General features: G+C 40.5%; 1 protein-coding gene across 6 annotated transcripts in view; it reads left to right on the plus strand.

Annotated features, from left to right (window-relative positions):
• SLC25A27 (solute carrier family 25 member 27) overlaps positions 1 to 20265 on the plus strand; it is a 29370-nt gene extending 9105 nt beyond the window's left edge. The window contains exons 4-9 of one of the 6 annotated variants that reach the window (XM_043591593.1): positions 16 to 138; positions 2354 to 2466; positions 5905 to 5989; positions 12323 to 12415; positions 13044 to 13146; positions 18614 to 18831. In XM_043591593.1, coding sequence (XP_043447528.1) covers positions 16 to 138; positions 2354 to 2466; positions 5905 to 5989; positions 12323 to 12415; positions 13044 to 13146; positions 18614 to 18649 — 553 coding nt within the window. In that variant the 3' untranslated portion in view covers positions 18650 to 18831. The other 5 variants (XM_043591591.1, XM_043591592.1, XM_043591596.1 and 2 more) reach the window with 5 other exon arrangements.
• Positions 20266 to 25216: the final 4951 nt, after the last annotated feature.

Raw genomic sequence — 25216 nt, forward strand, 5'->3', positions numbered from 1 at the left:
TCCTTTCATAATTAGGAAGTCAGTGATTGGAGGTATGATGGCTGGTGTTGTTGGCCAATTTTTAGCCAACCCAACTGATCTAGTGAAGGTTCAGATGCAAATGGAAGGAAAAAGGAAACTTGAAGGGAAGCCTTTGCGGTAAGTTCTCCAATTAACTGATACCTTTCCTCTCCCCCATCATACTTTGAACACTTACCTAATGATTTATGCATTTTTGCAATCCACTGTGCAGTAGAGACATTAATTCTGACTTTTTCAGCTTGGAAGATACATTCATTAAGAGGAGAGATAACATGGATCATTTCTTTGCATGTTAAGGTGCACGTGTTCTCTACCAGACAAATTCTATGCATGCGTAGCTCTTAGCTGCTTTTCCCAGCCAAGTCAGCTAGACTTGTCTCCTGCTACAGCTTTTGATATAGCGTCTGATCACCAAAATTTGCCCTAGTGTGAATCCCAGTTTTGCCATTATGGGTTAGTGCTGTGGAGGTCACTTAGCACTCCTCGTCTCTGTTTTTTCATCTTTGAAAAGGTTAATATCAGAAGGTTTGCATGACAGATTGCCTGGCTCATCCATGTCTAAAAGCTAGGTTTCATTCCCTTTCTCCCTGAAAGAAGGGAAATAGCAAGACTGACCTTGCAAGTTCTTTCCACTTCCCTAATTCTGTTCCGTCTCTTTTCCCCAAGTTGAAGGAAGGTTTTCATTTTGACTTTGTGATATAAAATTCTCCTATGGCATTACTCTATTGAAGTCTGACTTTCTTCAAAGGTTTTATGTTAATTTATGAAAACACCACTTGGACTGTTTCCCTGGAAAGAGGGCAAAACCTGAGAGATTGATAGACCTCTCTCAGAAAAGAGGAAAAGTGCAGGATGCCTTGGACTGCTCCTCTGAACACTGCAGGTCTGTGACTGGGCCAGAGGGGAAGGAGGCTTTGGCGGCCCCTTCGAGAGCCCACCACTGACCACTGCTCTCCATTCAGCCCCTCCTCCAGCTGGCTCCGTGAAAAATGAGGTTGGGCTTGGCAGTCCACATCCCCCTTGAGCCCTGCAGACAGAGAGAGGACACCCACCACAGAGGACAAAAGGGTACCACTCTGACTTAACCGAGCAGTTTACAGAATCCCAGGGCCCATTTGATTTTCTTGTAACAACTTTGAGTTAATTACTAAGCAGCAGGGCACAGCTATGTTGCCATGGTTGGATATATGGAGAGAATTATTGGGATCCAGAAAAATCTGACTTTTTAACTAATCTCCTCAATTTTTCCCCCTTGTCTCCACTGTTAGAAATTTTTGGTTTGATGTAGTAGTAAAACATTTCATGTACAGAACATCAACCGTGGGGTCACACATCCTGGGATTCATATCCAGCCTTTGCCACCTTTTAGCTCCAACCCTAGTCAAGTTCCTTAACCTCTCTGAGCCTCAGTTTCCTCAGATGGAAATTGAAATATTAATACATATTTCATAGAGTTTTCAGGAATAAAATTTATCTTATGTATATAAAAAGTCTTGTGCTTAATAAGTGCACAACAGATTTTAGCTACGAGGGCCATCATTTGTGAGTATCACTTCCCATGTAGCATAAGAGCCGTTATGCATGCCCAGTAAATATGTCATACTATCTTTTTGCTGAGACTTAGGGAATGTAATGCCTAAGTAAAAGCCACTCAGCTAGTAATGGTAAAGGAGGCATGGAACAACTCCAGGTATTTCTGACTATATAAAACCCAGACTTTTATTTTATAACAGAGGTTTCCAGATTTGATTCATGGTTCAGCCTCATTTTTTACTTGTGTACCATAAACAAGAGCAAAATCAGGATAGGATAGTAAATTTGTATAAAGCCATAAGTACTCAATTTTAAGAACTCTTATTATGACATTACCCTCCCTACTCTTTGGGCTAAAAATGCCATTTCCTTTCTGAGAATCTTTGGCGATTGATTTTGTAACATTATTTGGTGAAATTACAAAATTTGCAGGTCTCACGGAGTACTAGTAAAATGAACCCAGACATTTGATAGCTTCCCTCCTGGATTTAATATGTGCGTTGATGACTAAATATCAAGAAAGGAATTTTAACCTGCTTAATAATCTGAGAAGAGGATGAGAGTTGATAAAGACTTCAGTAAAAAAATGTTTAAGTCAAATGTCAGCTTTTTTTCCCTAAAAAAAATGGGTTTTTTTTGGAAATTGACTTATATGGATTGCTTTAATTTCTAACAATTCTGGATAATTAAGATGTTATTTTACTCCAAATCATAACAGCTATAGGCAAAGCTCATCCAGCTGCATTCCATGCACAGAAATGCATAGAATTTTCATGTTTAATTATTATTTTTCCTATAGATTTCGTGGTGTGCATCATGCATTTGCAAAAATCTTATCTGAAGGAGGAATACGTGGGCTTTGGGCAGGCTGGGTACCCAATATACAAAGAGCAGCACTGGTGAATATGGGAGGTAATGGAAACTTTATTGAATTCTGAGAAGTCATACTGCCTTGATCACCGTAAGGTTAAGCACTTACATTGGGGAAAATGAAATTTTTTTTTATTAGTTTTAGTAATGTATATTGGCAACAGTCTTATTTTATGTTGTTAATATTTTAATTGAATATTTTCCCTAGAGCATTTTTACTTTTCTCCATGGTGATCTATGAAAAGGATTTCCTAAAACAAGCAAATTGTGACAATAAGGATATTAAGACTAAATAATTTCTGAGGTCTCCTCTCCACCTACACCCTCCCCTAAGACTCAAAGTGGCACATGTAACCATGTGGTAATCACTCTATCCAGACTGTCCAAATTGTTCCCCCAGTAACCCTGCTCCTACTGCTGTATAACCCAGCTTGTGCAGCCAGGCACCCCAGGCTGGAAGCCTGAACATTTCCTTAACTCATCCTGTCCCTCACCTTTGATATTCAGTCACCAATTGCTTCTGTCTTCTAAATATTTCTTAAAAGTGTCCCCCCCCCCAATACATAACACCATAGTGTCCTTAAAACCACCATTTTTACAACACTCACCATCAAAGCCACATAGCTAGAGCACTGACACCGCCATCCAGCAGATGTCATTCTTTGTCCTCATTATTTGTACCCAATACCCAGAGGGATTTATCTAAAATACACATCTGAACATGGTACTGGGACCCTTAAAACCCTTCACTGGCTTCTCATCCCTCACAGAACAAAGTGGAAATTTCATCACATAACACAGAAAGTCTGCACAATCCCACTGGTGCTTCGGGGAATTGAGCAATTCATTGATGGAGGAGTAAAGAATGAAGTAGAGAGTCACAAACTAGAAGGTTCCACTGCCTACACGTATCACACTGTTCTTCACCTCATACTTTGTTCTTCCCTCTCTTCTATCTAGTTTCCTCCTGCAGATCACTTAGCACCAGCTGAAGTGTCTCTCCACCATGTAATTTTCCTGAACCCCATAACCACCCTGCCCTAGCCATGTTGTGTTAGATGTCCTTTCATGTGTTTCTGAAGTTCCCGGTGCTATCTCTGTTATTGCTTGTACCTCATTCCATTGCTTTCTAGTATATGTTTATCTCCACTAGATTATGAGTTCTCTGAAGGCAAGGACCATGTTTTATTTATCATTATTTTCCTAGTCCCTTACATGTAGTCACTAAACAGTTGATGAATGAATTAATGAATGAAAGAACCATTTCTAAGACCAAAATTATATGATTCTAGGAAATTAACAGATAGCCTTTTTGAGGGGTGTAGGCACATATCACATAAACCTCAAAGAAAGCAAATCTGTTTTTTTATTATTATTATTTTGCCATTTCAGTCCATCCATGTCTACTGTATCATACTTGTGGATATTTTGGTTACCAGGAATCTTGTCTGATTGTAGTTTCTCAATTCGATGCTTCAAAATCTCTTGTAGCTCAGATTCCTCTCCGAGGTTCCCAGTTATTTACTCAGAATGTTCACTTAGGTTTTCTCAAATACATTGCTTTGTATCCAAACCACACTCATTATCAAACCACTTCCTTCTCCATTCTTCCCAATCTCAGAATATGATAAAATCACCTTCTCATCTGACCAACGCAGAAACCTAAGCATGATTTTTTGTCTCTTTCCTTTCACTTCAAGTCCAGCCACTTCTGTCTCCTAGCTAAATCTCACATCCACCTACTTCTTCTTGTCCAAGGAGCCACTCCTTTGTCCAAGTATAATTTATCTTCCCTTACTGGATCACTACAAAAGCCTCCAAACTGGTCTCCCCATATCCACCCTACAGCCATTGTGTGCCACCTTGCATCTGAAAGTGCTCCCATCAAGGTCACCAATCCATCATCTTACTTAAAACATTTTAAATTGGCCAGTTCTCATTTTCACCATCTCCAAAAATGTCAGCCCTGCTGACAGACAGAGTGTTTAAACCCAAAATGTTATAGTCCTCTTTGATCCCTTTCCTTCTCTCTCTATACAGTCTGCTGGCTAATCCTGTTGATTCTGCCTTTAAAACTTGTCCTGGGGGCGCCTGGGTGGCGCAGTCGGTTAAGCGTCCGACTTCAGCCAGGTCACGATCTCGCGGTCCGGGAGTTCGAGCCCCGCGTCGGGCTCTGGGCTGATGCCTCGGAGCCTGGAGCCTGTTTCCAATTCTGTGTCTCTCTCTCTCTCTGCCCCTCCCCCGTTCATGCTCTGTCTCTCTCTGTCCCAAAAATAAATAAACGTTGAAAAAAAAAATTAAATAAAAAAAAAAAACAAAAAACAAAAAACTTGTCCTGAATCTGACCAGCGCTTCACAACTCCCTTGTCCAAACCATCATCATCTCTTCCCAGAAAAAATGCAATCGTCTCATGTCTCATCTGCCTTGTCTCCCTATAGTCTCCTCACAGCCAAATAAGCAGAGTAGTCCTTGTAAAGAATAGCTTAGATCAGTTCACTGCTCTGCTCAAAACCCTCCCTTGGCTTCTGTTGCTCTCCACCTCTGGACTTGTACTTCTCTGACACTTGCTCCTGTTAGACCAGTATTCTTGCTGTTCCTCTAACGCACGAAGCTGACTGTCACCTCAGGGGTATAATGCATACTGTTGTTTTTCCTGGAACACTTTCTCTTAGATTATCTCCAAGGTCTGTTTTTTCATGTTTTCTTTAGGCTGCTGCTCAGATGTTATTAAGAAGCCTTCTCTGATCACCATCTTTAAAATTGATATACGTTCTTCTTCTCCACCCTCTGGTCGTCTTATCCCCCTTGCTTGGCCTTATTGGTTATTTGTATCTGAAATGCCATGTGGTTTACTTCTTTGTTCATTGTTCATCCCTCAACAAAGAATGAGAATTTTGTTCGGTTTGTCCACGGCTCTTTTCCCCAGCGTCTAGAATAATGCCTACCACATGGTAGATGCTCACACATCTAGTGAATGATCAAATGCATCTATCCATTCTTGCCTCTTTACAGTTCACTTCCCTGTGCTTCACTGTAGGTAATCTTTATAAGACTCCAGTGTTGTGAGATACCACTGCCCTGTTTAAAGCTCTTTAACAGCTCTGCATTGTCATTAGGAAAGAAAAAAAAAACCATAAAAAGCTTAACAGAGAGTAATAGGACCTTTTATTATAAGTGACAGAATTGCAACTCAACTTAAATTAGGATTAAAAAAAGGAATTTATCAGCTCAAATACTGAGAAAGGCCACCAGTTGAGCTGACTTTATGCTTAGCTGGATTCAGATGTTCAAACGATATAATTGAGTGTCTGTCTCTCTTCCTCTTCTCCTCCCCCTCCATCCGTGGCTTGCTTTCCTCTGCTTGAGAACAATAATGGTGTCTTTCATTCCCGCCCCCAGCCGAACATATTCACAACATGAAAGACATTTGTTGTTCAATGAATGAATATTCCAGCCTTCTTTTTCTTTTTAATTGCCAGATTTAACCACTTATGATACAGTGAAACACTATTTGGTACTGAATACACCACTTGAGGACAATATCACGACTCATGGTTTATCAAGGTAAGTGATTATTTTAGTTTGATTGATTTTTTTGTGTGTCACTTTCCTTGCATATTTGGCATCAATTCTAACCTTCTGTCTCTTTTGATTGAGAATCTAGTGATATTACCCTTAGAGTAAGGTGATAATACAAAGGACAGATTTTCTTTACAAAGGACAATTTTCTTAAAGATAGTTGCAGTTACTATGCTAAGTGAAATTAGTCAGAGAAAAGACAAATATCTCATGACTTCACTCATATGATGACTTTAAGATACAAAACAGGTGAACATACGGGAAGGGAAGCGAAAATAATATAAAAACAGGGAGGGGGACAAAACATAAGAGACTCTTAAATACAGAGCACAAACAGGGTTGCTGGAGGGGTTGTGGGAGGGAGGATGGGCTAAATGGGTAAGGGGCGTTAAGGAATCTACTCCTGAAATCATTGTTGCACTATATGCTGACTAACTTGGATGTAAATTTAAAAATAAATAGATTATTGGGGCGCCTGGGTGGCTCAGTCGGTTGAGTGTCCGACTTCGGCTCAGTTCATCATCTCGCAGTTTGTGAGTTTGAGCCCCGCGTCGGGCTCTGTGCTGACAGCTCGGAGCCTGGAGCCTGCTTTGGATTCTGTGTCTCCCTCTCTCTCTGCCCCTCCCCCACTGTTCTCTGTCTCTCTCTATCAAAAATAAATAAATGTAAAAAAAATACATTAAAAGATAGATTATTAAAATTAAAAAAAAATAGTTGCAGTTAAAACGGGGGAGAGACAGAGGTGCAGAATGTTTCATATTAAACCTTCCCGAATATTTGCACCTTGATGGGACCCTCCTGGGGTCAGATTCTGGTGATTCAGTTCTCAAATTCAGTCCCACAGATATGTTTGAGCATCTTTTTGATAAAGGCACCTGCAGGGCTCTGCAGTGGGTACAGAAGGTAACCCAGGCTCCTTTGCAAGAAGTTGACCGAGGGGAAAGCAAGACAAGTATAAAAACAACATAAGGTAAATGCTGAAAGAAAGTGACTACTTACTGTAGCATTCGAAGAGGAAGAAAAAAGTAACCATCTGGAGGGGCCTATAAAGAAGACAGGATTAGCTAAGTGTTTTGAAGGGCTGGAGTCTTGACAGAGACAGGAAGTAGAACACTCCAGGAAGGAGCAGTACCTTAATCTCTTTGCAACACAATTTCAAATTATCCATTGGAGTGGTTACTTTATAAATATCTAGTATCCTGAACATTATAATGATTTTATTTAGCTTCTGATCATGTGTCCAAATTCCAGGACCCTTTATGCCATTTAAAGAACCCCAAAAGTATATTAATAGTGTCAAACCAATGACATTTGGCGATATAGAGATAGAAGTCATTCCTCATTTCAGATTCACCTTAATATTCCTTGAGTAGCTTTTCTTTATTCCTCCACTTTAAATATAAGTGTTATCCTTAGTGCTACTAGGGCAATCTCTGTATATGTCTTTGCTTACCATCCTTTCCATTCCAAATTCTCACCCACATGTGTTCCCAAGCTACACCATACTTTCCGTAGCCAATAGTCTGGCCTCCTCTTTCAGAGGAAACTCAGGATTTCAGCTTCCTTCTGCTTCTTACTTCCATCCTTGTACACATAAGTATTACATCTGTACCCACCCTTACCATCTTTCCTGCACTGTCTTTGTTCATGCTGTTCACTCTGCCCAGGAGTCGTTCGTCTCCCATTTCGACCTAGTCAGGTCATCTTGTGAGACTCTCTCATGTTTCAAGACACTGTGTGTTCCAGTGTTATGATCTACTCTAGGAGCAGGATATTCAGAGCTGTCCTGGGGTCCTACACTGATATTGCCACTCTTTCCTTTTCATTGTCTTTCTATCCAAATGGTTTCTGAAGTACCACACTTCTAACCAAAGAACCATGGATTTCCCAGCGAGTGTAAATCTTCCTACCGTATACTACTCCACCAAACAGGTCTGTCTTTTTTGGAAAGACGTAAGATTTTCAGCTATATATATTCCAGCCCTAATCTGAAATAACATAGTCTGATTATTCTCTAATTCAGGTTTTAGGAAAATGAATTCTCTCATTCAGTTTTTAGGGCATTTGGTACATTTTTGAGCTCTACCCACCAGATCAGGTTTTTTAATGGGTTGATATGAATATGTGTGGTATATGAGGCAGCTCAAAATTTGCTAACCATGAACTCTAAGTAAGTAAACAGTGCTGTGTGATCTGGAAGTTCTGGATACTGTGTCATAGAATAAAATGAATGCTCATGGAGGCTTGAAGGGGACTGCAGCTGTACAATCAGAGAGCTTTATATGAGCCATCGACACCGAGGGAAAAATGAGTTTGATATAAATAAAAATGGTATAAGCACTGAACTGCGCACTTAAAAATGGTCAAAATGGGGGAGCCTGGGTGGCGCAGTCGGTTAAGCGTCCGACTTCAGCCAGGTCACGATCTCGTGGTCCGGGAGTTCGAGCCCCGCGTCGGGCTCTGGGCTGATGGCTCAGAGCCTGGAGCCTGTTTCTGATTCTGTGTCTCCCTCTCTCTCTGCCCCTCCCCCGTTCATGCTCTGTCTCTCTCTGTCCCAAAAATAAATAAACGTTGAAAAAAAAAATTAAAAAAAAAAAAAAGGTCAAAATGGGGGCGCCTGGGTGGCGCAGTCGGTTAAGCGTCCGACTTCAGCCAGGTCACGATCTCGCGGTCCGGGAGTTCGAGCCCCGCATCAAGCTCTGGGCTGATGGCCTGGAGCCTGGAGCCTGTTTCCGATTCTGTGTCTCCCTCTCTCTCTGCCCCTCCCCCGTTCATGCTCTGTCTCTCTCTGTCCCAAAAATAAATAAACGTTGAAAAAAAAAAATTAAAAGAAAAAAAAAGGTCAAAATGGGGGCGCCTGGGTGGCGCAGTCGGTTAAGCGTCCGACTTCAGCCAGATCACGATCTCGCGGTCCGTGAGTTCGAGCCCCGCGTCAGGCTCTGGGCTGATGGCTCAGAGCCTGGAGCCTGTTTCCGATTCTGTGTCTCCCTCTCTCTCTGCCCCTCCCCCGTTCATGCTCTGTCTCTCTCTGTCCCAAAAATAAATAAACGTTGAAAAAAAAATTAAAAAAAAAAAAAAAGGTCAAAATGGGGGCGCCTGGGTGGCGCAGTCGGTTAAGCGTCCGACTTCAGCCAGGTCAGGATCTTGCGGTCCGTGAGTTCGAGCCCCGCCTCAGGCTCTGGGCTGATGGCTCAGAGCCTGGAGCCTGTTTCTGATTCTGTGTCTCCCTCTCTCTCTGCCCCTCCCCCGTTCATGCTCTGTCTCTCTCTGTCCCAAAAATAAATAAACGTTGAAAAAAAAATTTTTTTTTAAAAATGGTCAAAATGGTAAATTTTGTGCTGTGTGTATTTAACCACAGTTTTTAAAAATGGTGTAAGTAAAAGTACCTCTCCCAGGGTAGAGCAGGAACAGTAAAAGACAAGTCAGGATTTTAGTGAGCTGAGAAAGCAGGTGACAAGTTATGTTTAATAAAGAAAGCAGAGGAACAGTGGAGAGTTGAATTAATGGTCAGGCGATGATAAAGAACAGAAAGGCCAGAATAATCTTTTTTTTTCTTATTTTTTTAATGTTTTTTTTTTTTTTTTGAGAGGATTGAGTGGGAGGGAGGGAGGGGGGGAGAGAGAGAGAGAGAGAGAGAGAGAAGAGGGAGAGGGAATCCCAAGCAGGCTCTGATCAGGCTCTGCTTTCTGACCAAAGTGGGGCTCAGTCTCAAGAACCGTGAGATCACGACCTGAGCCGAAACCAAGAGCTGGACTCTTACCTGACTGAACCACCCAGGCACGCCTTTTTTCTTCTTTTCAAATCATGAGGCTATTGAGAGGTAAAACTGGCTAGTTTACTCTCTGTGAAGATGGTACATGAGCATGATTATTTAGTTCATCCTTGAGAGGATCACTTTCTCTGAAACAGTGCTGATGGAATATCTGACACTGGTCTTGCAGATAGCCATTGGGCCTTCTGGAGAAGACTCACCCGGTCACTTTCTGTCCATTATCACTTCAGCTGTGGCCTGGGCTTCATCTGGGGGTATTACTAGCAAGGAGCGATAAAGGCCAATGGCAAAAAGCAGCAACGTCCATTTCAGTGCAAGTAGCTTGAGCAAAATCCATGTTCCTTTTATTGCCCTATCTTTTCATTTTGACCCCAGATACCATCTTACTTGAGGCCTCTTTAACACATTATTTGCTCTTTCAATGTTTATTTTTTTAAAGAAGTCTAGCCAAAGCACACTATGTCCTTAGGTGTTAGTTAAGATTTTCTGTGTGAAAATATGAAGGTGTATTAAAACTGATGGTATTAAGCTTTCAAAGAATCTGAACTAATAGGAAAGAATATGAAAAGAGCAGTTGTGTGCACCTACTGGAAAGCATATGGTGAAACAAGAGCTCTTCCCACATAGACAGTGGCTGTTATGTGGACAGAGACGCAAGAGAGTTATTAGGTCATTTGCTGTAGCATATGAAATAGGCTGTACGTACATGACATACAGTTGGGTCATTTGCTGTAATATGAAATAGGTTCTATGATTTCCTTCTCTCAAATTCAAGTATTTCTAAAGTAATTTTCTCCTTTGAATTATAAATCCCGGCTGGAAAGAGGGAGACAGAGTCTGGGTACTTCCTAGAGTGAGAGAGAGTATGAAAATTCCTAAGGTAGCTTCAACTTCCTGCCATAGAGCCTTCAGAGATTTCAAAAGCCTTGGCACAGAAGCCAGTGGTCCCTGTCTTTGTGAGGTATTTGATGTCCTGGAAGGACCTAAAAGTTTTCCACGGTTTTCCTTTCCAGCTTTCCATTGGCTGTTTATGTTTATAAGCCGTTACGCTTACTGCCAGGATCCCAGTCTGCGGATTCGGCTTCTGGGACATGGGACTTCCATTCTCTATGACTCAGGTCAACCACCCTTTTACTCATCGTATGTCTTTCTCATGGAAAAGTTTCAAAAAGTTCATGGGTTTTCAGTGTGTGGATGCTCATGCTCTGTAATTGCCTCTCATGCCCACATATATAATGAACTGCTGGTGGTTTCTTCACTTCTCAGTCTCTTGATTAACTTCTCAGTATCTTCTCAGAATCTTGATTTACTCTGCAGTAGGCTGACCACATCCATTTTGTCTTTTCTGAGTAACTGACACGCCATTTTCAAGAAGGAGTGATTAGCCTTGGTGGATAAAGGAAGAAGGGATAAGCCTAAACTTCCTAGCCCTTATGCCTGAACATAGATTCAAGGAAAAACAGGAATTTTCCTACTAGATGGGGGTGCAGGACATTCCAAATGGAAGAACTGAAGACACGGAGGTGTTACATAGTATGGGGAGTAGAGAGAACTACACTTAGTTATGTTGTTAGAGCACAATGGGCAAAGAGGGATGTGATTTTGGAGTAATGTGTGCGGCAGCCAGTGTAGAAGCTAAATCAGGTAATAGGGAACGAGTCTTAGATGCCTCTAAGTAGGGAAAAATGACATAGTTAGACTTGTATTTTAGAAAGATCCTTTAGGCTGGCAGGAAAAGGTAAGGTTATTATATTCAAATCAAACAGCTTAGTGAAGTGAGGCTTAAACAGTGGTCAGAGTGAACTTTTTCTTATTTGTTAACTATTAACCAAAGTAGGTGATTCCCTTGCTTCCGATCCTCTCGATGACTTCCTTTCATATCTAGGATAAAATCAGACTCCTTAAATAACCTTCATGGGCTGATCTCTGCCTGCTTCTTTAGTCTTTCACATGGCTGGCCTCCCTCCTTCAGGACGCCATAGCCATGCTGGCCGCCTTCTGGCCGTTAAGCACACCAAGGGCACTTTCTGACTCACGGCTTCTCCTGGGCTGTTCCTCTTGCCCACAACATTCTTCCTCCGTGTCTTCACACGGATGCTTCTCACCATTCAGGTCTCGGTTCTGCTGCTGCCCCAGAGCCTCTCCCCAGCTGCCTGTCACCCAGTTACTCCCTAGCACACTGGCCCTTTTTTTTTTTTTTTTTATTGCACTTACCTGCATCTGAAATTATTCATTTCCTCTCTGCCTCTTCCCAACTAAGTGCCTCAGGGACAGGACCGGGTGTGTCTTCCCCACTGCCTAGAAGAGTGCCTGCCACCAGCAGGTGTTCCGTGTATACTTGTTGACTGGACATTATTTTTAGTTTTTCTTTTTTCTACCTCTTTAGTGAATTCATTAAGCATTGACTTTAAGGTAAACGAAGATCATTATGAAGAATAATACAATGATACATACATTCTTTCTGTCTACGTATCAAATTTCCCTTTCTCAAAATTTAGAAACCCCTATGTTTATTATCTTTCAAATTCATTTCTTTGTATTTACAGTTTATGTTCTGGCCTGGTAGCTTCTATTCTGGGAACACCTGCTGATGTCATCAAAAGCCGAATAATGAATCAACCACGAGATAAACAAGGAAGGTAGATAGAAAGTCTTCACTATTCACGTGTTCGAATGTCTGTAATAATAATGTTTCTTTAAGATGTTTCCCTGCATTTATTCTTGTTAGAAATGAATACGTGTGTTCGTGTGTTCAACCAGCAAACTGTTTGTATGTAATTACTTGCTCTTTGTCTGATGGAAAAATACTGTGCATTTGAGGCTATAAACTAATTTAATGATCATATTATTTAGACACAAGGTATTTATTGTGATTTTATTGTTTTCAAAGAGTTTATGAAAATATACTCTGCTGAGAATTTACAGAGCACTTTCTTCAGAAGCTTATGACTTACAGGTAACACGGAGAATTTGATTTGATATAAAACACTATATTCTCTCTGGAAGAGATCAGGTAGAGCGAATTCTAAGTATAAGACTAAGGGTGGGATGAATCAGAAGAGTCAGCCTTAGACATCTAAAGAAAATACCTTTAAACTCAAAAGAGGTGATTTATATATACTGAACTACAAATATTATTTGTTCTAAGCTAGCAGAAAATATTTAAGTTTCATTAGAGTATGTTTGCTTAGACTATTTTTTATTTACGTTTTCTTTACACATCCATTTACACACAAGAAATTTAGAACTGTCTTCTTTCCTTTTTAGGGGACTTTTGTATAAATCATCAACTGACTGCTTGATTCAGGCTGTTCAAGGAGAAGGATTCATGAGTCTATATAAAGGCTTTTTACCGTCTTGGCTGAGAATGGTAACGTCAGGTTTTTCCTTTGTTTTTGTTTTCTTTGTACTTAAATTGCTTTTAATCTGTAAATATTTTCCCCTTTCTCTTTTGGTTTTTAGCATGGCTCTACCCCCAAACCACAATTCTTTCTCTTTTTTATATCTTTTTTTGTTTTCTTTTTACCTCTCCTCAGAGTCCTGTTACCTTTCTTGGTAGAATAAAGTAAAATAATTCAGTTACATCCAGAAATAAATAAGTTGATATTCTGTTGTTATAAAGCCAGAGGAGAGGGTTTTCCTGCAATTTAAAAACCTTTAGTGGTCTATTTAGTCAAAGTACTGTAGTTTGGGACAGGTATAAAGATTTTATGCTAGAGACCATTCCTATGGAAATGTTACTGTTTCAAACAAATTTTTGTTACTTTGATGGCAAATGTTGCATTATCCATTAATACTTATCACCACAAAGCTCTGCTTCGTAAGAAAGCCTTATGTCATTTTTATTAGGTCTGGATGTTATTTTTTATGGAGGTGAACAAAGATGTAGTGTGAAACTTATTCAAGTAACAACATATATAATAAACACAGGGTACTCAAGGACTTTGTAAGTTGGAACATATTTGAAAGACTGAGTCGTGCATTTAGAAATTCAAACAATCAATACTTTACACAATGTGATAATATTTATTGAGCACCTACTCCATGCAAAGCCCTGTACTCAATGCCTGGTTTGGGGGGATGAACAGAAGAGTCTCACCCCCTGCTCTAGTGCCAGAGCTGCTGGTTTGATAAGGCCAAACACTGAATAAAAAACTGGAAGTGATGAGTGGTAGAGGAAAAGTGCAAGGTGCTATGGCAAGATATAGCAAGGGCATACAGCCTAGGCCTGGAGATTAAGAATACCTCCATGGACAATGGACTTCAGAATTGAGTTTTGAAGAATGGGTAGGACTTAGCCAGGTAAAAAAGAGCAGAAAAAACATTCTAGGTAGAGGGAATCATTGGAATGGACAGAGAACATGAGGAGTTCGAGGAACTGAAGGAAACCCAGCCGGCCGAGGCATGAAGACATGGAGGAGAGAGGTACTAGGTGAGGCCAGAGAGAGGCAGAGATCAGTGTGGGAAGAGTCATAGGACCCATAAGAGTGAGGGGCACCGGCTTGATGATACGTGTATTTTTAAAAAGATCATTCCGGGGCGCCTGGGTGGCGCAGTCGGTTAAGCGTCCGACTTCAGCCAGGTCACGATCTCGCGGTCCGGGAGTTCGAGCCCCGCGTCAGGCTCTGGGCTGACGGCTCAGAGCCTGGAGCCTGTTTCCGATTCTGTGTCTCCCTCTCTCTCTGCCCCTCCCCCGTTCATGCTCTGTCTTTCTCTGTCCCAAAAATAAATAAACGTTGAAAAAAAAATTTTTTTTTAAATAAATAAAATAAATAAATAAATAAATAAATAAATAAATAAAAAGATCATTCCAGCTGCCATGTGGATTAGAGAAAGGCCAGGAACAGTAGTAGATGAGACATAATGATAGTGTGGACTAGAGTACCACAATGGGGAAAGAAAAAGATAGATCTACAAAATAATTTAGGAGAAAGCAAGGAGCTGGAAGCATGACAAGCATGACTGGATGAGGAGGGGAAAATGGTCAAAGAAGGCAAGAAATGCTGGGTTTCATTCCCGGATTCCCAACCTGAGCAACGGATGATGTAATATCCTAACACGGAGATCATTTGTAGGGATGATTTCATGGTAGAATCACAAGTTTAGCTCTAGATTTGTTAAGTTTTGAATACTCATAGGACATCTAAGAACAGAGGTCTAGATAACTAGCTTCGTATATTGATCTGGATCTTACAGAAAATATGGGGATGGAGATTTAGAGGGGAGCACTGTCTACATATAGATGGGAATTGAAGCTCTGAGAATAAGTGACATCACCAAGCAATAGTAGGTATCTATTAACATAGATTTAATAGCCAAAGCCCTGGGCAATAGCTGTTCCAAAAGTGTACCCAAGTGTAAAACCTTATTTTGATTGTCTAGATTATATCTTGAAATTATCTCAAATCTATGGATGTTTCTTAACGGAAAGGAGGATTTTGATTTGGCCTGCCACGAACCAGGCACTATCGTAAGTGCTGGTAGCCCTAGGGAATAAGTTTTTTGCCTGAGAGGAGCTTATAATGTGATGGAAAATGTAGACATGTAAATAGTGAAAATTACAGAAATAATAAAGTTAACATTATTAAATCACTTGGTAAGAGCACCAACACCGTGCTCATCATTTTCACGGATTAACTCACTGAACTCTCCCAACAGTCTCTTCAGTAGGTTATTGTGATTTCTCTCTTAGAGAGGAGTAACAAAAGCTTAGAGTATAAAGAACTCAGCCAGGCTAGGTAGTTATCAATTAGTGGCATCAGGGAGGCAAACCCAGCAAGTCTGACTCCAGAGGACATGGTCTTACTAAGCAGTTTGTATTACTGCTCTACTAGTGGTAGAAACAAAATGTGTTGGGAACACGGGTAGTGAAGTAAACATGGCTCTGACTGGGAAGGCACAAAAGTCTTCTGCAGAGGCACGTTTGATCCGAGCTTTGAAAGATCAGTAGGCATTTATCAAGAAAAGCAGTATGAGCCTAGGGAACAACTCATGCGTGGACCCAGTAGGTTGGGGCAACTGCAGAAAATTCGGTGTAGCTGGAGAATAGGTCCTCAGGGGAGACGTGGTGGGACAGAATTCTAGAGAAATCTCTATGGACTGGGTTATAAAAGGACCTTACTGGGGTCAGTTTGCTGGTTTAGGTAAAACCCCGGAGCAAGCAAGCAGCTGTTTAATCATGGGAGGAAAGTACTCAGGTTTGTTTGAGGACAGGACTACTTTGGCAGCAATATAGAAGATACATTTAAAGCCAGGACCCAAGAAAGGAAGTTTTATCCGCACTCTATCCTGGAGATGATTGTAAAAATGGAGCAAAGATATATTCTAGAGACATATACGGTTAACTCCACAGGACTTAACTGACTCTATGTAAAAGGTGAGGAGGGAACAAAGGAAATGGAACTTTTGTATGTCTAGTGTGGGAGACTGTGAGGATGGTGAGGCCATTGGTGAAAAAATCAGGGGCAGGAGGTGTGAGGGCAGGGAGAATATCCAAGTCCAAAGGAATACCGAGACCACTGAATCTGACCCATTCTCTTTATGCGTGAGACTCAGGGAATATAAATGAGAAAAAAAGAGTACTTCACATAGGACAGGCACTGTGCGAAGTCTTTGAGAACCTAGTAAAACAGGTGGTGTTATCCTCATTTTTCAGATGAGAAAAACATGGCTCAAAGGATGAGACACTTGCCCAAGTTCATTTAGCTGGTATGTGGCAGAGCTGGGAACTAGCTGTGGGTCTGTTCAGCTCTGAAGCCATGCTCCTAGCTCATACAGTGTAGTGAATCTCTCAAGATCCTGCAGGTAGCTATGGAAGTCGTCAGGGAAAAGAGTGCGTGCTGATAGAGAGATGTTCCCCAAACAGCTGGCTAACCAGCAGAGATCTCCAGGGTGGCACTGCCTTGTTGGTCTGCCACAGTGCAGGACCCTGAGCTTAGAAACCTGACTCATGAAACCTGCAAGTAAATTGGCCTTGCAAATACAGATTCACTTCGACCGTACTCGTTGAAACTGACGATCAGACCACGGCACTGGCCCCTTCACACTGAGAAACACACTTGGCAAGTGATCCAGGCGCTGAAGTCCTTTGGACAGTGTGCTTCCTAAATTCAAGCTGTACGTGAAGGCAGGTTACAATCAGGAGGCTGCTTGCTGCACACAGAAAGATAACAGGAAGAGCTTATTTGTAATCTTAGTATTTAAGAATATCATCCCAAGAGCCCTTATGTGTTCAGCCCCACAGTGAAAGGCATGGAGAAGGACTCTTTTGAGCAGTCACAGCAATAGCCAGACCAGAGCAGACCACATGGGTTCATATTCACTTGGATTCTTTACGGCAGTATAACTATACTGGTGAAGAAAAACCAAGTGCACATGCACCACCTACATGTGATCCTGCGCAGACGCTCCAAGGATCCCATCTATGTAGTACCCCTGTTAGTGGCTGTATGCTCTCCCTGTCCAACTCCCATTCAGAGGCCAGCTAAACTCAAGCCCAGTCCCTTCCACTACGTGAAAGCAGTATGGCCTTGCTTTGCTCAATCCCTAATTAATATTTCTTTCATTCGCGTACAGAAGTCTGATTACCAGAACAGTTAGGAATGATTATATAGTCCAGTCTTAACCAAGACCTCTAATTCCTTGATCTGATTGCAATTATATCCGTGGCTCACTTGATTTTTGTTGTCACAAGAATATGATATCGTCATGGCTTCACCTTCTTTATTTTGTGTCCGTCTTGACACATTTAACTAATCAAGATGTGTTCTCCTAAACCCACCAGTAAAGTCTCCGTCTCCTATAACATACTCCGTATTTCTAAACACGTGACCTAAATATTGCGTCACAAAGTGTCTAACCAAATGCATTTTATAGTCTAATTGCTCAGGCTTCTATTTTGATTCTAGTGTGATAGTTTTTCTCTGATCTATATTACCTATAACCTATGAACCAAACCATACAGGAACTGGATCCAAGATACTCTTTCCCTGACGATTCCTTCCAGTGTTTCCTCTGTGATTTCCTTCCACGTTTATATCTTCTATTGTTGAATAACCCCCTTCCCTTTAATTCCTTTTGACACAGTTATATCAAGATAAGCATGTCTCCCTGAGCTGGAAGCTCTTTTCTCTCTTTAATGGGAATTTTTCTGTCCACTTTGTGAGAGATCAGGTGTTGAGTTTATGGTTTACATCTCAGGGGCTAATCTTCTGTCTTCAGTTTCAAGTTCTTAAATGTCTCCTTGTCCATCTCCACACAGAAAGTACACACAGAAGAGCCCAGCCTAGAATTCAGGCATGGCGAGTCCTAGCCTTTTAGCTAGTAATGGTTCAGTGAAAAGAACCCTAGAATGGAAGCCAGAAGCCTGTAGTCTAGCTCTATCATATGTTAATAGGTATTCGATTGCCAAGCCTCAGTGCCCTCATCTGTAAAATAGGGGTGTCAGTACCTTTCCTTTCTATTGTAAATTGTTCAGAGAAATCTATGAAAAATAAGATATGAAAATGTTTCGTCAATTATAAAGTGCTCTTTAAAGGTGAAATACCAAAATATTTGTTTGCAGCCTAAGTGGATTCAAAATGACTTGGTCATTCAAAGATGTATATGCGTATATGTAGAATATTCATAATCGCTTTGAAATATGCACTAACTTCTTTGGTTAATCTTTCAGACCCCTTGGTCACTGGTGTTCTGGCTTACTTATGAAAAAATCAGAGAGATGAGTGGAGTCAGTCCATTTTAAGCCCTTAAAGATGCAGCCCTTAAAGATACAGTGTTCAGTATCATTGAAATATGGGCACCTACAACACACACCCCTATTATTTCTACCTCTTTAGGAAGACACTGTACTCCACAGAGACTGTGATTTATAGGGGGCAGCACTTTATTTTTCTCTGGAAACCCAAGTTCTCTTTGACTCCTCTTTTTGTTCAAAAGCAATCTGGTTGGATTACACAAGGCCACCCAGTGAGACCCAGCACAGAATTTTCAAGAAGATTGAATCCTGAGCACTTCCCTTGGGCCAGAAGATTTGACCTTTGAGATGCTATTCTGTGCTGAGGAGCCTACTTAGAAAAGTGCCACAAGGGGGCATCTCAGACCTGAAGTAGACAATAGGAATGTGGAAGAATACATACATACTTAGTGATTAAGAAATACATTGAAACTGTTGTATTTTCAGCTGAAACTCGGGGATTCATTGTTGTTGTTAACATGCACATACTGTAAATTAAAGGGAGGTGACTGAAAATTCATAAATAAACATTTTGAGTCTCCCTAGTGGTGACGGAAGTTGATGTACCTTTTCTTGCCAAGAGGACCAAAAAACGTCAATTTGACATGATGTTTGGATTTCAAGGAAAGAAGCTCCCTTCTGTCTGTGTCCCGTCTTTAGTTAGATCTGTGTTACTGGTCAGCACTCCACTGCACACGCTTAGGACTTCCTGCCAGCCACAGACCGAGTCTTGATGAAAGCAGAGAAGAGTGTTTGCTTCATTACATATGCCATTGCGACCAGAGTTTGCTGCTTGCTCCTGAGAATCTCGATATATAAGAACATGCAACTTGTTTGATTAACGCTTAAGCGGACAGCTTAAGTTGCTTGAGTTGCTTATGCTTAAGTTGCTTTTCATAAAGCAACTTGTTATTATCATTATCAGCCTTTGAATTTTAAACTGTGGCATTTTAAAAGCAAGGCTGAGATGATGTCAGCCACTTTTGACAAGCATCCTTTCTTATCTTCCCTTCCTTAACACTAAAGGCCTGAAGGAGAGATAACTAAGGAATCATACTGAAGCCGTCTCTGGCCTGAACCTTACTCCATTTTGACAAAGCTTCCTGCCTAGTGAGAAGTATAAATTGCCTGTGATATATGGTTATGTCTCTAATTATCAGATCATACCCTTTTTCTTACTTTAGAAAGGTGAGAGATTTCTTCAGATTGACCTGTATACCACCTGCTCCCACACCCACAGACAGTGGGCATTTCTGGATAGATGGATACAGTTGTAGGTAGAGGCTATAACTCTCAACATAGGAAAACTCAAAACGCTTAGACCCAAGAAAGACAGTGGAGTTGAACAGACAGAATTTGTTGTCCATGGGTGTCATCACCCATGGACATGGGTGATGTTGAACCACAAAAAAAAAAAGTTTACAAGTGCTCTGTGGTTGCACTAATGTATAATCACTGCCATTTAAAAGAGGATGTATACTTTAAATATATATTTTAATGTGATGTATGAATATGCAGTGGCTTATTGTTTTTCTATGAAATTTTCAGATTGTGGAGTTTAATCAGAATCTGTTGGTGGTCTACTTTTCCATTGCATCTGTCAATCTGTGTGAATTGAGTTGTTAAATATATTTAAAATAATATTGTGTTCTTAAATTCCCAAGTGTTCTGCATTGGGACCACTTTGGGGGACTCTTGGGTTTTCATGTTTTATAACTTTTAAAATTAAGTAAAGACTGGATCAAAATATGCAAACTGGACCATGAAAAGTTTGTTTAGCTTTATTCTTTGAGGGGCTTGGGGGTAAAAACACTGCTTAAGTACTGAGTACTATTCCTTGATCTCTGGATTCAACATGAATAACTGGAATTTTTAAACCTGAAGACTCCTTGGGATCATCTGGTTTAACGTTCTTATTTTACATGTTGTGAAACAGAGGGCCAGAGAAGTAGAGATGTTCATGCTCATAGGTCACTTGATGGCAGAGCCTGGATAAAAATACAGATCTCCAGGGGCGCCTGGGTGGCGCAGTCGGTTGAGCGTCCGACTTCAGCCAGGTCACGATCTTGCGGTCCGTGAGTTCAAGCCCCGTGTCAGGCTCTGGGCTGATGGCTCAGAGCCTGGAGCCTGTTTCCGATTCTGTGTCTCCCTCTCTCTCTGCCCCTCCCCCGTTCATGCTCTGTCTCTCTCTGTCCCAAAAATAAATAATAAAAACGTTGAAAAAAAAAATTAAAAAAAAAAATACAGATCTCCTAATTATTATTATAATTGGCAGTTATTATATTCTAATTAGGTATACAGCAAATGCCTTATGTTATCTTCACAACAACCCAGTCCAGTGCTCTTGAATCTTCTAAAAGTAGATTTTTCTTTACGGCATTTTTTTTTTTTGTCTCGTACATTTTAAATAAATTTGAATGGTCTTTAATCCAACTTTTAGAATGGAGTCGCCATGCCTTATCTCGAGCATTAAGACCCTCCATAATCTGACCAAATCCTTTATATCCAACACATATGTCTCTTCCCATTTCATACTTTTCCAGTGAAGTCATTTTCATTAATGTATCTTGGAATTTCACTTTATTTTTACCAACTTGAAATCATCTTGATCTGCTTCAAAATAATCCACAGTAAATAAAAAGGAATTAAAATTTCAGTAAAGATGTAACCATTTCAGTCTCACTTTCTTCTACTACTATATGTAGTATTTATCTTCAGTATTGATAATAACTAACATTTAAGTTTGTTTTGCTTCTAGCTTCCGCATTTTTCTCTTCCCAAATGATTTTCTCTCATTGAAAAATATATAGCGATTGTTACATACAATTCTTTGTTCTTTATACATATAAGTGAATTAGCATATATATCTAAATAGAGATAACATTACTGAAATTTGCTTTCAGTAAGGAATAAAGTATCTATCAAGTGCTCCAAATCCTATTTGATTATAAGCCACTAGTGGTGGGACCATGTCTTATTTTTATATACGTCTTTATGCTCATTGGCAGCATTTCTTTGCTGTGAGGTACTCAACAATTTTTTTTTTACAGCTACAGATAACATAAATCAATTAATTTTGTCTTCCTTATTTTAAGAATGTCTATCATAAGACTAGTCTGAAATTTCTTTCACTTCGCTAAGAAAAAAAGGAAAATTCAGGGAGATTTTAAATGTAAAAAAATGCTATTCTGCCATCATCTTCAATTTTTTAACCACAACATTTATTTACAGCCAAAATAGTTATACATGTTCTTCTCTGTTTGTGAAAACAGATTACCTCCACTGGAAAAAAAATGTGTATTTTAATATATGAGGGTTAAAAATTGGGTGGGAGGAGGGAAGTATTCAATTCTCTTCTCCTCAGTTAAACTAGGATTCTTTAAAAATGATTACCAAACAAATATATGTTATTATTTAATGCCAGGTGATGTGGAGGAATGATTGAGCTTGAATTCTAAAGACCTTTATCCAACTCAGGTTCTACTTATGACAAAGTAGTATAACTAGATTAAGTCCTTTCACTTCTCTTGATTTCCATGCCTTTATAAGATGAAGTGCTGGAACTCTAGAATCTTCTAGAATCTTAACTTGCACATACTTGAGGGGGGCCATTATACTGATGTCATGTGGAAAAAAAAAACGAGATTAAAAATTTGTTGGGATTTGCTTTTTCCTGAATTTGATTAACTTCTCATATTTCAAGCTTGGTTAAGGTTTACCCAGACCTTAAAGTACAATACAAATTTTTATATAGATGGCCTGCGTCACGGGAAAATCCTCCCTCACAGAGTGGCAGACTCTTCTTCCTTTAAGCAATTCTGGACACGTCACTCTACGTTCTTCTTCAGCTGCTCCTCATACACACATAATAAAGGCACAAATCTTTAATACCACGTCCGAGCCCCTCTCAATCTGACTCCAAGCCATTTTCCTAACCTTTGCATTTCACCGCATACCTGCACTCCACCTTCTTGCAAAGGCATTCCTCCACGTCTTTCTCTGGAGCTGTTCTTCACTTGGCCGCTTCTCATGCCACGTTCCCACTGTGTGCTCCCATCACCACTGCCCATTCATCCTCATGTGGGGGTTAAAGCCTACTTTAATATCTAGAATGACCTCCGGAGACTTCCACATTTGCAACACCTCTGTGCTCCCATTGCCTCCCCTCCTAAGAACACATGACTGTGTATATGGATTTATGCCTGCTTCCCCCGTACAGAATGAACTGCTTGCAAGCAAGGACCATGTAACACATCTCCGTTTCTCTTAAAACTCCAAATAGAAGCCACTCAGAAGGTATTTGTTGCATTCAGAGAATTTTTGGGGGGGTGGAGAGAGAAAAACATTTATGCACACGCAGGATTCTTTAAAAACGATTCCCCCCAAAATATATATGATTACTAAATGCCAGGTCGTGTGGAGGAATGATTGAGCATGAATTCTAAAGACCTTATATCCATAACAACTCATGTGTTGTATTCCTCCTACCTTCAGAATAATTGTGTTGGGTCAGTTAACACTTGATTTCATGAGATTCTTCACCAAACTGTTTAGCTGCACTTCCAAAAGGTTGTGTTTTTGAACACGCGTAATTATTACAATGTTTACGAAGTAGTCATCAGTTTAATAGCTATGCCACAAAACTCTAGGGTTTAACACAAAGTATTTGGCGAGTTAATAGCTAATAACGGGACACGTGTATATTATTCATTTTAGAGTGTGTATGGAAATTACATCACTATTTTGGCCTTCGTTGGTGCCATACAAATGCACATTTGCCCGCTCAAGTGTTTTATTATTTCTGAATTTTGAGGAATGCGTGATTATTTTTCTCTCCCCATACTTTACCCCCAACAGGCTGCTGTGATTGTCAACAGCAGCAGGAGCCACTTTGAAGGTTTGATAAAAGCAGATGAAGAGGCTTAAAGATGTCTGTTTGCTGAAAATATCTGGTAACAAACAGGAATATATGTGAGTAAATATAGCGCATCATTCTGATTTTTTTAAATAAATGTTTTAAAAACGCCTGATGGGTTGTAAAAGGTTTTGTTGTGTCCTGGTGCGGCTTTGCCCTGGTGTTATTTTTAAATGATGATAATAAATTTAGAGATGATTTTTAAGTCTTAATCTGTACTTTCCACAACTGAAATAAAAACAGGCTTAATTTAGATGTCAGCTTTGAAATGTTAGCAAAAAGGATGCTCATACCTTGTCACTACAAGCTTGTTAATTTATAATAAATCCCGCTCTGCCATTGACCCAGTTTTCCTATTAATTCGGTTCTGCTGGGACTAGAAAGGATATCTAATAAATTACAGTGATGGACATGATCACTGGCTGAGGACCGAAGAGGAAAATAACACTGGAATTCCTTGAAACATTGGAGAATCAGCTCTCCTTTTTAAATACCATATTTTACTTTGATTTCAAAATACTATTCCCTCCTGCTGCTTCCTATTTTGCAGTCTCTATTGGCTATTTCTTTGCTGCACAGTACTTAAATTTTGGTTCTTCGGGGTTGTGTTCTTGGCCCTCTTGCCAATTGTCACTCTCTCTGTCTCTCGGGAGAGTCCTGCAGTTCTGTGACTCCAGCTACTACACTTAGGCTGGGAATTCGTGAACGTTTACCATTACTCAAGAAACGGCAGATGCTCCCATCATCTGTCTTCCTGGTTCTTACTCGTTCTCAGGTTTTGATCGTGTTCCCTCAGTTGCCAACTATATACCTCCTCCAGGAGGGCCACAGTCCTTGTGAGCTGAACTTTCCCAATATTACAACAGTACTTTTTGTACACATCCTTCCTCCCTGTCCTTTAAAACCTGGTCCTGCTCCAGGATTCTCTGTGGCACTACAAACTCACCAACACAACCAAGAAACCTCAGGACAGCCCTGACTTTTTTTTTTTTTATTATTCCTGTCCCAAATGCTTAAATCTATCTATAAACAGAGACCACTACAGACCAACGTCTTTTATGAACATAGGTGCAAAATTCATGAGGACCACTTCATACCCATGAGGATGGCTGTTAAAAACAGCAACAGAAAATAACAAGTGCTGGTGAGAACGTGGGGAAACGTGGCTGATGAGAATGTAAAACTATGCAAAACAGTGTAGAGGTTCCTCAAAAAAAACCTGAACATAGCATTATCGTATGACCCAGCAATCCGGGTCTAGGTCCCTACCCCAAAGAATTGAAATCAGGGACTTGAACAGCTACTTGCACACCAATGTCCAGAGCAGCAGTTTTCACAGAGCCAAAAGGTGGAAACCCAGATGTCTGCTGACGATGTATGAAGGGATAAACAAAATGGTGTGTGTGTGTGTGTGTGTGTGTGTGTGTGTGCGCGCGCGCGCATAATGTAATATTACTCCACCTTAAAAAGCAGGGGAATTCTGAGACATGCTGCAACACGGATGAATCTTGAAAACATGGTGCCGAGTGAAGTAAGCCAGGCAGAAACGGACACAGACCGTATGATCCTACTTATGCGAGATAACCCGGGGTAACCAAATTCATAGAAAGGAGAATCGTGGTTACTAATGGGCTGGAATGGGAGAGAATGAGAAGTCTGTGTTTAATGGCTACAGAGTTTGGGATGAGGAAAACGTTCTGGAGATGGATGGTGGTAGCAGGAGCTTAATCCTCACGGCACAGTGGTCTGATTTTTGAAGCTCCCTGTCCAGCAGCAGAGCAATGCAGGGCA

Source organism: Prionailurus bengalensis, chromosome B2 (genome assembly GCF_016509475.1).
Source record: "Prionailurus bengalensis isolate Pbe53 chromosome B2, Fcat_Pben_1.1_paternal_pri, whole genome shotgun sequence".
Taxonomy (NCBI): domain Eukaryota; kingdom Metazoa; phylum Chordata; class Mammalia; order Carnivora; family Felidae; genus Prionailurus; species Prionailurus bengalensis.